The sequence below is a fragment of the Sus scrofa genome, chromosome 11 (assembly GCF_000003025.6).
Source record: "Sus scrofa isolate TJ Tabasco breed Duroc chromosome 11, Sscrofa11.1, whole genome shotgun sequence".
NCBI classification, from domain to species: domain Eukaryota; kingdom Metazoa; phylum Chordata; class Mammalia; order Artiodactyla; family Suidae; genus Sus; species Sus scrofa.
Window position 1 is genome coordinate 5,534,204 of NC_010453.5, and position 13,760 is coordinate 5,547,963.

At 37.3% G+C, this 13,760-nt stretch overlaps 1 protein-coding gene across 8 annotated transcripts in view; it reads left to right on the plus strand.

Annotated features, from left to right (window-relative positions):
* The window catches only part of PAN3 (PAN3 poly(A) specific ribonuclease subunit), a 127,440-nt gene that overhangs the window by 47,185 nt on the left and 66,495 nt on the right, over positions 1-13,760 (plus strand). For all 8 annotated transcript variants that reach the window (XR_002336631.1, XM_021065522.1, XM_005668294.3 and 5 more), the window contains one exon: positions 12,401-12,548. Coding sequence is in view for 7 of the 8 variants with exons in the window: in XM_021065522.1 (XP_020921181.1) it covers positions 12,401-12,548 (148 nt within the window). In the remaining variant the exon portion in view is untranslated. The remainder of the gene's footprint in view (positions 1-12,400; positions 12,549-13,760) is intronic.

Consider the following 13,760-nt stretch of genomic DNA (forward strand, 5'->3'; position numbering starts at 1 on the left):
AAATCTTTCTTACTGTGCAGTGTGACAAATGGGCTTTACTGTTACGTAGTAATTGTGGATGGGAGATGTGTGTGGGTGTGTGGGATACTTACATAGCTGTGTGAAGTAATTATTGCCTCTCTGGCGTGTGGTGAGGGTCTTACTCTCTCCCGGACGACTTATTAACCAACCTCAAATGGGTATGTTTTGCTTCTTTTAGCGAGAGTAATATTTTTTCCAACTTTATCGAGATAATTTGACTCATAAATAGGAAGAGTAAGTAATGCTGAGAACCAACTAGGTAGACTACTGAGAATGCCTCTGTGGCTTTTCGTGGTGACTGTTTTGGGAGATCCTTGACATGCGAATAACTTTTAATGGAGGAGGAGCATTTCATCGGGTTTTGTGTTTAAGCGTCTTCTGTCCTCCAGATGCAGGGTTTACTTTTTTATATACATGGGTTTTACTGGTCTGAATTTGCATGTCGCGCATTCTGTGTGGATTCTTAGGAAACTGCTCCATTCAGCGATGCTTGATGTGCAAAGAAAAGGAAATGGTGTAAGTGGCTTCATAATTTACAAATCGTAACTGTCTTTCTTAAAAATCTTTTGGTAAAAATTATGTATACTTACTGGAAAAAAAAAAAAATCCAGATAACTACAGAGAAGTACAAAGAAGGAAGCGAAAATGCCCCAGGTCTCTCTCACTACCTTGAGACACAACCTCTTGCAGCGTTTTGGCACACACGTGTCTTTAGTTGGCATCCTTTTGCACACCTGTTGCGTGTACATGCACACGTGCTTTCTCTCCTTCCGTCCCGTCCCCCACCCTTTGTCTTTGGCATATGCATACCATTTTACAAAGAGCAATTTAATTTAGTAGCGTTGCTGTATTGTAGCGTAATTTTTATTTTATTTTTTCTCAGCGGTGTTATGAGCCTCTTTTCCTGGTAAATAAAAATATATCAATTCACGTGACTTTTAATGGCTACCCACCGTTGTGTACACCATAGTCCACATAACTGGCTGCCTAGTAATAGATATTTTAGTCTCTCTCCTTGCCCCTTAAGAAAAAAATCATTTAAAAAGAAGTGCTCGTTTTTTTCTACGCGTGTGATTTGTTTTCCTTAGCCTAAATTCCTAGATGTGGGAGTACTAGGTCAGAGGATATGCTTATTTTTCATTTTGACGTATAGTATCAAACTATATTCAAGAAGTGTTACCTGTTTCTGAAAAACTTCATGAAAGATGAGCTACCGAACTTCTTTGAAATTTTGTGCGCCTATAGCTTCATGCTCTTATATAGAGAATTACTTTGAGTTGGTGGGAATTTTTTTGTTTAGCTCTACCGTAATATAAATCTTACACTAACTGATTTTCACCTGGCAGCTTCTGACATACACAGGCTACTCTCCCTTTAAGATAGTCAAATTGTTCATAGGAGAACCTGTATTTAAAAGGACACTGATGTCAGTCTCTTGGAAGCACTAGTTAGCAGCTTTCCTCCACTGTCTCAACCAATTCGAATCTGATTTATTTAGAAAAGCCTATTTCCTCTATTGGAGTGTTTATCAGAAGGCCCAGTTTGGTTCAGAAAATTTGTGAGTTATGACACTAGACTAATTGCACATAAGTATTATTAGTATTACATGTTAACTCTTATTTATTTATTTATTTTTGTCTTTTTTTTTTTTTTTTTTTTTTTCTTCTTCTTTTTTTAGGGCCTCACCCATGGCATATGGAGGTTCCCAGGCTAGGGATCTAATCGGAGCTGTGCCAGAGCCACAGCAATGCCAGATCCAAGCCGCATCTGCAACCTACACCACAGCTCACATTAACGCCAGATCCTTAACCCACTGAGCGAGGCCAGGAATCAAACCCGCAGCCTCATGGCTCCTAGTTGGATTTGTTTTCACCACACCAAAATGGGAACTCCAGTACTTTAAGTTAACTTTTAAGTTACAAGGTGAAACTTAACTTCTCTTAAACAGGTCAGTTTCTGAATAACCCAGAAGCTGAGTATATTTTGATAAATTTTAAATTGACTATATTTGGATATGCTTAAAATAAGGAGAAACAATAACCCATCAAAGCAAAAAAAAAAAGTCTTGTAGAAATGTGACCTTGGAGCTTTTGGTTAGCCACTTGACTCCTCCTTTCCATCTCACCCTGTTCCTCTTTATTTTATGTAATTTATGAACACTGAAAACTAGTAAAAATAGCTCTGAATAGTGCTCCTCTTTATTTCCATGGGTCTCAACTTTCTGTGCCTTTTTAGAAAACTTTATCAAGGCAAATCCCTGCCTGTTTCTGCTTTTCTTCCTTATTATCAGTATCCCCTCTTCTACCTTTCCAAATAATTCACAGCTCTTTGCCCTTGCCAAGAAACACACAGACAGACAGACAGACACACACACCCCTACCTTGAACAGTGAATCTTTTAAATTAGTCCCAACTAGGCTCCTATGTCATTTCAGGGAGGGAACAGTAGTAGTGAATATAGGAGACTGGAATCATAGGCTCTGGGGCAAAGTGGATACGGCTAAGATTAATATCAATATTTTATCTCTCTTTTTTAAATGATTTAATTCAGTCAAGGACAGTGGAGAGTTGACCTGATCAATCTAATTGGATTTCATCAATAAAGTTGTCAAATAAAACTTTCCTCCTCTTTCTTTCCATTTCCTCTTCTTTTTTTCTCCTTTCCTTCTTTTCTTTTTCTGCTTTTCTCTCTTTTATCCTGGCTGAAAAGTAGAAGATGGATTTAAGTTGAGCAAGGCTGGAGTCAGGTTGGTCTGCTGGGATGATGCTGCAGTAAACTGAGTAGAGGTACGGCCTGGACTAGGTCACTGACAGTGACATGGGTAGGAGTAGTTGAATTTGAGAAATGTTGTAGGATGTAGAATAGACTGCATGACTTGATGCTTCAGAGATACCTGCATTATGAAAAGGATAGTTGTGATACAGTTTTATCAGTTTAGGAGAGGGATTATATAGATAGAGCATAACAAAACTTGAAAAACCAGTTTTATAGGGTTGATTTGCTCATAAAAAGTTTGAAATGTTAGTTGCAAAGCACCTCTTTACTAGTGGGTGTCTGATCTAGCCAAAACAAAGAGTTGGCTAAATTTTATATTATTTATAACTCAAGATGAAGTTAGAAAACATCACCACTAGATTTGTCTTCCGGCCAAGATAGAAGAACAGGGCTTAGACTTAGCTCCCCCAGAAACAGCTTAAAAAATTTGAACGAAATATATGAAACAACAGTTTTTTAAGACATTAGCTGTCAAGTAGTGAAGGACAGTGATCATAATGGATGGAAATGAATGAGGCGAACCCTGCGATTACTCTAGCTCACTGTCCGGAGGAGTTTCTGGGCCTGGCCTCATAGTTAGAGCACCAGTTCAGGTGGAGCCTAGCAAGCTATGTAATTCATTAGGAAGACCATACCGGAAGTTTACAGAGGCCAAGGTGGCTGTAGCTCACCAAAAAAGCACTGGAGAGGAGGGAGCACATACATACATAGAGCTTTGGACACTTGCAGAGGGTCTTCATGGGGTCTTTAGCTGAGTACTGATCAGAGGATATAAGTTCGGAGGCTGCTTGAACTGGAAAAAGAAATTCCTGAAAAGATGACAGGAAATAATTCTCAGAGCTCACATAGTAGTTCCTGTTCTCACCAGCCAAATGGAAAAGGTCAGAATTTGCGAAGCACTAAGTAGGATAAATGGGAAGTCTTTTGCCTCAGTAGTGGGACCAAATTAGCCTTAGAATAAATGCTGCCCTAGTCTTTCCTAATAATACTTAAAAGCAAGACCTGAAAGAATCAGACTTTTTAAAAAAAGAATAAAACTTAAAAAAAAGACTTTTTTTAAAAAAAAACAAGAATCAGACTTTTTGAAAAAAGAACCCGACTTTAAAATTTAAAAAGCTTTTAAGCAGTTTAATGACAATGGTGAACAAAACTCAAGGGTGTTCATAGCAATAAAAAATAACTAGTACCCAGCAAGGGTAAAAGTAAGTATCTGGCCTTGGATCAATAATGATGAGCCATGCAAAGAAGTAGGAAGATATGACCCATAGAGAAGAAAATGTAATCAATATAATCAATCAAAACACTTAAATAGTATATAAGAACATCAAAACTGTATTCCATGTGTTCAGGAAGGTAGAGAAAAAACTAAATATGTTAGTGAAGACATGGAAGACATTAAAAAACAATCCAAATCAAACTCTAAAATTTAAAACTGTAGTGTCTGAAATGAGAAATATATTGGATGGGATTAAAGACAGATGAGATATTGTGTATAAAAAGATTGGTGGACTTGAAGGCATAGTAATAGAAACTGTCCAAAAAATAGAGAAAAGGGGAGCTTTGGAATAACTTGAAGCAGCCTAAGTCACTTGATTTTTCATCCCTGAGGTTGCAGGGAGGGTGCACAGAGAAAATATTTTAAGAAACAATGGGATAGTGTTTTCCAAATTGGATTAAAACTAAGCCCACAGATCCAAGAAGCTTGATGAACACAAGAACAAAAGAACCATGGAGGGAAAGAAACCGTACTAAGGCACACATAGCAAATATGCAGCCCGAGGGGGCAAAGTACCCATTTTTGAGGAACAGAGATACAAATGATAGCATACTTTTATGTTGAAAACAATGCGAGTCGGAAGACAGTGGAGCAATAACTTAAGAATATAGGATGAGAAAAAAATGTCATTTTAGAATTATATTATTGGGAAAGTATCAGAATGCAATTGAATTCGTGTATTTAAAGACACGTGAAATTTTGAGTAAAGTGTGTAGTTTAGTTAAACTTAGTGCACCAATGTTTTATGGTTTTGAAAATGTGCTTTGGCTCTGTAGGGTGTTATCTTTGAGGGAAGATGGGAAAAGATACTACATCTTACGAATATTAGATTATTTCAGAATTTTAATTTTTTTAAAAAGCAAAATAAACACCCTTGTTAGACAGATAAGGGTTGAAAGAGTTCATCAGTGGTGGCTTTGTACTTCAGTAGATGCTAAAGAAAGTACTTCAGGCAGAAGGAGGAAAATGCCCCGTGGAAATGGGGGTCTGTAGAGGCCGAGCCCTGGAAACAGTCACTCTCTGAGTAAACACAAGAAACTTTCCCCCTTACTCTTTGACAGGTAATTGACCATTACAAGCAAAACCAGTAGCAGCCTATGGTAGGATTTATAGTATATGTAGAAGTAAGGTATGATAATAGCACAAAGTCTGGGAGTGGAGAAATGGAAGTAAAATATTGTGAGCTTGTTACATCTGGAGCAGCTGAAACTCAGTGATAATGTGATGAACTGACTCTCTTCCCCAACTCGGTACGTTTGAGCTCTGACTCTTAATGTGACTGTATTTGGAAATGGGCCTTTAAAGATTAAATGTGGTCGTAAGGATGGGCCCTAATCCAACAATTAGATCCTGCAGGTTTAAGATATGAAGGAAATACTGTTTTATGGCAATAAATTAAACAAGGAATGAAATAGATAAATTTTTGAAAGACGTACAAATACCCTCAAGAGGTAATGGTTAACACTCTAAAATCTGATTAGGTGAGCCTAAACTATACCTTACAGAAACATAATCTTCTGTAGTTAAAATATGAATCACCTTAGCTGATAAGATAGGATATACCAAAAAGAAAAGGTATTAGAACAGAGAAGTGAGTTCTGTCAAGTTGCATGATAGGAAATCAACATACCTGCAGTTCTATGGAGGCTCAGCGGTAATAACCCGGGCTAGTATCCATGGGGACGTGGGTTGGATCCCTGGCCTCGCTCAGTGGGTTAAGGATCTGGTGTTGCTATGAGCTGTGGTGTAGGTTGCAGACGCGGCTCAGATCCAGAGTTGCTGTGGCTGTGGCATAGGCTGGTGGTTACAGCTCCGATTCAGCCTTTAACCAGGGAACCTCTATATGCTACAGGTGCAGCCCTAAAACAAACAAAAAGGCAAATCAACACACCCAACTCAGTTTTGTTTTTCTGCGGCAGTGTGCTGAACGGTAGCCTCCACAAGATGTGTTCACATCCCAATCCCTGAAACTTGTGAATTTGCCTCATTTAGAAAAAGAGTCTAAACATTAAACATCTTGGGATGAGATTATCCTGAATGACTCAAGTGGGCCCTGACTCCAGTGACAAGCATCCTTGTAAGACTGAGAAGGGGGAGATTGTACACACAGGAGAAGGCAGTGTGAGGACGGCAGAAAGCGAAGTGCTGTGGTGTACGCCGTGACGTGGCAGACTGCTGCAGGCACCGGAGGCTGCGGGAGAAGCCTGGCATGGATTCTCTTCCACTCTCTCTGCGGGGAGCACCAACGCCCTGATGTTGGATTTCGGGCCCCCAGAAGCATTTCTGCTGTTTTAAGCCATCAGGTTTTGTGGTAATTTGTTCTAGCAGCCACAGAAAACGGATCCATCTGTTACTAGCCCCAAACAATCATAAATTGAGATTTAAAAATTATATTATTTGTGATAATATCGGAAATATAAAATAGGGATCAATTTGACCAAAGTTCTGAAAACCTTTACATTGAAGGCTTTCAGACATTCCTGAGACGAATTAAGGAAGGCGTGAGTAAGTAGAGACATATTCCATGTCCATGGGTCTAGGATTCAGTTTTGTTAAGATGTCAGCTCTTCCCAATTGATTTTTTTTTTTTTTTGCCGCACTCGTGGCATGCAGAAGTTACACGACCAGGGATTGAACTCCTGCCGCAGTAGCAACCTGCATCACAGCAGTGACAACACTGGAATCTTAAGCCATTGTGCTGCCTGGGAACTCCCCCCAGTTGATTTTTAGACTCAGTGCAATCTCAGTGCAGTTAAAATGCAGCACTCTATTTAACAGAAAATGACAAGATTATTCTAATATTCATACCAAATTGCAAAGGCCAAACAAACCAATCCAAGGTGAAAAAAAGGAAAGAAAAAAGATGCAAGACCTACACACCTGACTTCAAGACTTAGTGTGAAACTACGGTATAATTACTGTATAGACAATAGACAACGTGCTAGTGGAGCGGAGATAGAGTGACTTCTAGGGAACAGGCTAGAGAGTCGAAATTAATCACTGATGCATAGCTGATTTTCAGCAAAGTAGAACAAGCTATTTTGGTGGAGAATGAATGACTTTTTTTTTAGCAAATGGTGCTGGAATAAAAGACAAATAATAGACGTGAGGAAAATAGTTGTACGTCACAAACTATCAAAATTCCATAATAAAAAACTAAAAATGGTTGAAAAATGTGACATTTCACCAGAGAAGATACAGAATGGCAGAGAAGTCATTTGGGAAATGCAGATAAAAAGCATGAGATGCCACCACATGCCTGTTAAAATGTAAAGTCTGACCAAATCACACGTTTCTCAGTGCACAGAGCAGCTCCATCCCGCCACCCAGCACTGCCGGACATACTGAATTGTGTCGCTGCTTTGGATCACAGCTTACCGACATTTTAAAAAGCTCTTGTTACAATTATGTACCATACCCCATGTGTCCAAGCCATTCCTTGATGGGTATTTACCGAAGAGGAATGAAACATGTCCATACAAAAACTTGTAGATCACTTGCAGCTTTGTTTGTGATAGGTGAAAGCTGGAAACAGTCTTTGTACATTGGATGAAAGGATAAACCAATTGTGATAAATTGATATTACTGAATATTAATAGTAAAAAGTGAATGTAATATTAATAGAGGCAGTGACATGGATGAATCTTAATGGTGCAGAATGAAAGATGCTAGTAAAAGACCCAGCGGATGCAAATATATGTAAGATTCATTATATTAAATTCTAGAAAATACAGATTATAGCGACAAAAAGCTTGTCAGTGGTTGCCTGGAGTCCAAAGCAGGGAGCAGAGAGGAACGGGAAGGAGAGGTTTCATAGAGGCCCCTGGAAACTTCTGGGCTTGATGGATGTAGTCACTTTCTTGATTTGGGTAATGGTTTCATGGTTGCCCACTTAGGTCAAGAGTTATCAGAGTTTACATTTAAATATGTGCAGTTTATTATCTGTTAATTATATCTAAGTAAAGCTGTAAAGAAAACCTTAATGGGTCATTCATGTTTCTTTCAGCAAATAGAAGGATTACTTGATAGCAGCTTGTGAAGCTGTTGAGAGGGGGAGCAAGCTGAGCTCATGATAAGGAGCTACACTATGGAAGATATTTTATGGTTTTATGTATTTACTGTGTGATTTTATTTTATTTTTTCTAGTCTTTTTTGTTGTTGTTTTGTTGTTTCTTCCCTTTTTTTTGGCTGTGCACATAGCTTATAGGAGTTCCCCAGGCCAGGGATTGAACCTGAGCCGCAGCAGTGACCCAAGGTGCTGCAGTGACAACAGAAGATCCTTAACTTACTGCACCACAAGGGAACTCCCTTTACTATGTGCTTTTAAAAATCTTGACCAATATTTAGGAATACTAGTGATAACCATTTGTCACATCACCTTATAACTTTCTTTTTCTTATACCTTTCAGCATATTTGCAGTAAACTATTACATAATATTTTATGTTGGGTTTTGATTCAATATAATATTCTGCCTAATGTAAAAAAATTAATGGATTAACCTTTTATTTTTCTGCACTATTTATTAAATTAGTCCCTTAATTTATGGAACTAATTTATTGTGTTCCTAATAGTACTCTTGTTTGTAGTGGAGTCCAGCAGAGTATTAAAAGCTGAATTATACCTTTTTTTGCTGCATGTGGAAGTTCCTGGGCTAGGGGTTGAATCGGAGCTGTACCTGCTGGCCTACACCACAGCCACAGCCAAGTGGGATCCGAGCTGTGTCTTTGACCTACGCCATAGCTCACAGCAACACTGGATCCTTAACTCACTGAGCAAGGCCAGGGATCGAACCTGCAACCTCATGGTTCCTAGTTGGGTTGTTAACTGCTGAGACATGAAAGAATTCCAAAACCCTATTATTTCATTTAAAATATAATGGTAGAAATTATAGCAGTGCTTTTTAAGCTGAAGGCCAGGGCTCTTGATTTAGTACATGGCTGCCCAGAGAGCACAGGTAGGGTCATAACCAAGTGTTGGGGGCGGGTGGCAGCTTGGAGAGCTCACTAAACTCTTTGGGTTGTTTTGGGTGTGAAAGTTGCGGTGTAAGTTTAAGTGGGTGAGAATCTGTTTTTATTAATAAATTCTCTAGAAGTGAATGTCTTTTATTTGACTTAAATAAACGTTGGTTTTTTTCCAAATGCACATTTAGACCTGTTTTGAGATACGAATGAAAATTAGGGTTTAAAATAGGAATAGAAATTAGGATAGAAATTGTGAATAGAAATATAATTATCTCTATATTAGAAAACCCACAAATTTAATATAGGAACATGTCTAGAGTTATGAAGTGATTACCTAAATCATTGGGGATAATAAAACTTTGATTTTCTTTTTCACTATTCCTTTTCTCATTTTTTTTTATTCTCTTCAGTGTTGTTGAAATTAAAGACAAATTTATATAACCCAAGTCCTTGAGTCTCCTTTCTAGATATAACCTTTTCCTCCTACAGCTAAAAGAACTTGTTTATTTTCTGATGAACAGAGATTTCATTTTAATGTGATACTGGTTTTAATTACCAGTTTTGCCTTATCTTTCAAAGTATTTGTTTTTAACACGTTGAAGGTACATGCCGGTGCTATTTTGTTACTTTATAAAGCCCTTATTTATGTTCCAAACCAGTCATAATAAAGTGAATGTATCTTTTTATTATAGTTATTTTATCATGAAAAAGTATTCTCATTATTATAATTTCTCATTTACTACTTTAAGTATTTTTGATAGTTCTCTACTCCAGCTAGAGGAATTTATTATTACCTGGCAGTAATAGTAGTTCTACTGTCTTATTCCTAGGTTTTGTTGTTTTGTGTGAATGTTAAACCTATGTAAGCCATACCTCCCTATCCCTCACCACCATTTAAGTCCTTTTACCCTTTCTCTCACCTCAAATAAACTCATTTGAGATAAAACAAACTCTCACACCACTCACTCGCGTCATCTTAAATCAGGGAAAAAAAGGAGGAAGGGGTTTAGGCCCTTCTTTTCACATTTTAATTAGAATTCTCTGCTGGTAGGTTTTTTGCATTGGTGGTTGTTAAATCTTTAAAAGTTGTCATTTAGGTTGAATTTTTATAGTTACATTAATTTTGATAACTTCAAGTAAAACAAATTTGGAGGACCTTTGTAATTTGTTGTAATGGCTTTTGTTATAATGGCGTATAATGTGATTTGTTTGGGGAAGGTATAATAGACTTTCCTTTTTCTCCTTATAGGACCCCTTAGAAAGAGTCTTTCAAATGAATTTAAAATAGATTTGATCTAAAGAAATTCAGCTTTGAAATCAAATAGTCTGTTATTCATGGTAAATGTAGGGTATAAATGAAGTAGACTCAGTAATGCCTGTTTTTCAGGAGCAGATTTGCTTCATTTCTTTGTCTAAGCTGGCTGTCTCTCAGTAATCTTGTAATCCTGGCCTCTGTCCCCATCTCTCCTAGTCCTCAGTCTCTCCTAGGGCTTTTGAACTCTTTTACCAAGTTACCTGATGGATTTTATCTTCTTATCTTCTAAAACAGATTTAGCTCTGAAATGAGCCATTTGTTCCTTTATAACTGGAGATTACTACATCAGTAAAATTCACTGGCTTATTTTCTACTCCAGGAATTAAGGAACTGGCCATACTTTTAAAGAACATGCCAGTATTTTTGAAAACTTTAGAATTTGGAAGGTTTTAAAATAGACACATAAGTGATAGAAGAACACTTTTATTTAATCTCTTCGGAGAATATGTTTTGGTTCAGGCTCAATTCAGAATTCATGTCTTAGATATAGTAATAAAAGAGTTTCTCTGTATATCTGTATATTTTAATTAAGCACAGGTTAACATTTCTTCTGTGTTTTATAACTTTGTACTTATTTAATTTTAGCTGGAACATAACTGGTAAATTATCATTTGTTTTAGGGTTTAAAATTAGGTTGGCCTGCTAACTTGTTATTTTCCAAATCCAATATTTTGAACTCTAACTAGGCAGTTTAAAGTGTCATTCTTACCAAACAGGGAAGTTGTTTTGTTTTGGGCTTATACGGTAATTAGTCCATCGTTTTATTTTCTGCCTTCTTTGGAAGTACATTTTTACAGTCTAATGATCAGTACTAAAATACTTTAAGTGATTAATTTTTTTGCATCATGAGTGTATTTTAAACTTAGTTTATCTGTATATAGAAAATGTGGGCTGAAGTATGAATGTACTCACCTTGGTTGATCTTTTGGAAGTTGAATTCTGTTATCACTAATATTGATGGTCATTGACTCTTCATTATACTTAAGCAGGTAGGTCAGTACTTCAGAAAACTGTTTGGAATATTCCTTTGTTCCACATAGACAAAATATAGGCCATTTGTGAATTTGAATTGCAGTCTCATAATGTGCTAGTAATTCTTAAAGCCAGGAATACCATGCCACTTGCCTAGATAAAATGTGGCATCGTAGGAGTTCCAGTCTCAGCTCAGCGAACCCGACTAGTATCCATGAGGATGTGGGTTCAGTCCCTGGCCTCGCTCAGTGGGGTAAAAAATCTGGCCTTGCTGTGAGCTGTGGTGTAGCTCGCAGGTGCAGCTCAGATCCCACTTTGCTGTGGCTGTGGCGTAAGCCAGCAGCTGTGGCTCTCATTCGACCCCCAGCTTGGGAACTTCCATATGCATTGGGTGTGGCCCTAAAAAGCAAAAAAAAAAAGTGGCATCGTACAACTGGGAGGACTTTTTTTCTCATGTAATCTCATAGTAAAATATTTTTAATGTGACAGAATTTTCATGTGGCATTTTGCAGACATTGAAGCCTCTATTATGTTTTTCTTATATCCTGATTCTACCCATGTGTTTGCCTTGCTTTTCAGTGTTTTTCTCATCTTTACTGTTATTTAAATACGTGACACTGTATATTATTGGGGAAATGTTTTAAGTGCTTATAAAGAAGGAAGTGATTAATTTTGAAATAAAGGCACTTTGGACTTTTATCCTGGTAGGAGTGTTTTAAAGATATTAAACTTGAAACTTGTTGCTCAGTTTTGAGGTAGTTTCAACCTCCCAGTTCTCTAAAATGTGTTCGGATAGTTTGGTAATGATGTGTATTTGACAGTAAAGACACACTTTCATGTTCTGAAGTTAAATTCTGCAAATAAAATGATTAAAACCCTAAATTTGATTTTAAAAATTCCTTCAAGAAATTTAATTATCCCACCCTAAAATATGGAAACTGAAAGACACTGTAAATCCTTTCAAAATATGTCAGAAACATTTCACTCAGTAAATAGAACACTGTGGAATAATGCCTAGTAGATTCACTGTCTTTTTGGGCTTAAAATGTGTTAACTTACTATATTTGATTTTTAAATAGACACCAAATCCTACTGCAAGCGAGTTTATTCCTAAAGGAGGATCAGCCTCCAGGCTGAGTAACGTGTCCCAGTCACATATGTCTGCCTTCTCTCAAGTGTTCTCTCACCCGTCCCTGGGAACTCCTGCTGCTGCTGCATTAGCACCAGGTAAGTTGAGTAACTGTTTCCAGTGAGTTCCAGATACCACATCTCTAAGCACCATTTGCTATTAGTTTATCAGACCTGAAATTGTATTCTTCAGGGATTCATATTTGAACACTTTATGGGCTTTGTGTTCTAAGTTTGCTACCATAGACCTAATGTGTAGTTGAAAATTTAAAGCAAAATTTAAATATGAACAAAAATTAAAAATAAGGATTTTAAAACCACAAAAATAAATTTAAAGGAGAAAATGGTTATTGAGGAAAAAAATCTGTCTGGACCTTAATATTTCCTTATTTTCTAAAGTTAATGGTAGTGCTGTTTCACTCCGAAACATATGTAAGCATCAAAAATAGAATGTTGGAGTTCCCTCTCGTGGCGATTAGGAACCCTGAGGTTGTGGGTTCGATCCCTGGCCTCGCTCAGTGGGTTAAGGATCTGGTGTTGCCGTGAGCTGTGGTGTAGGTTGCAGACGCGACTTGGATCCCAAGTTGCTGTGGCTCTGGCTGTGGTGTAGACCGGCAGCTGTAGCTCTGATTTGACCCTGAGCCTGGGAACCTCCATATGCCACGGGTGCAGCCCTAAAAAGCAAAAAGAAATAAAAATTTAAAAAATAGACTGTTGTTATGTATCTATGCTTCAGGGTTCTCCTTTTGAAATAAATTTCTAAAAAAAGATTTATATCATTCTAAACAAAACTTTAGATGTGTTGGATTTCAGATGTTTGATTATAAATTTGTAGCAGTAATTTTAAATTGGTAAAGTATTATAAATAGTGTTAGGAAAGAAATGTAAAATATTAGGGATTGTTGAGGAAGGGGAAACAGTAATTCTCAGTCACTTGCCCCAAGTTTACCCATAATGGCAGAAGACTTTGAAGAAATGCACTTATACCCCTGGGGTCCTGAGGCATAGTTCAGAGTGACCCTTGAGGATCCATCCCTCTTTTCTTCGAAAGTCTTCTCTTTTATCTTAAAAATTCATGGAGATTTTGCCTTCTGATGTATAACATAAATGTTTTTATACAAATATGAAAATTTTCTTAATTAACACCACCCATTCCTACTTCTGTGTACCTTAATTAGAAAGGTAGTGTATGCAAAATTATATTGAATTCATAAGTAAGTGCTGATCACATTATCTTATGTCTGTAAAATGGTTGAGCTGGCCACTCACACTGTTTCTAGAACATGTACTGGTCTTAAATGTTTAAAAAAA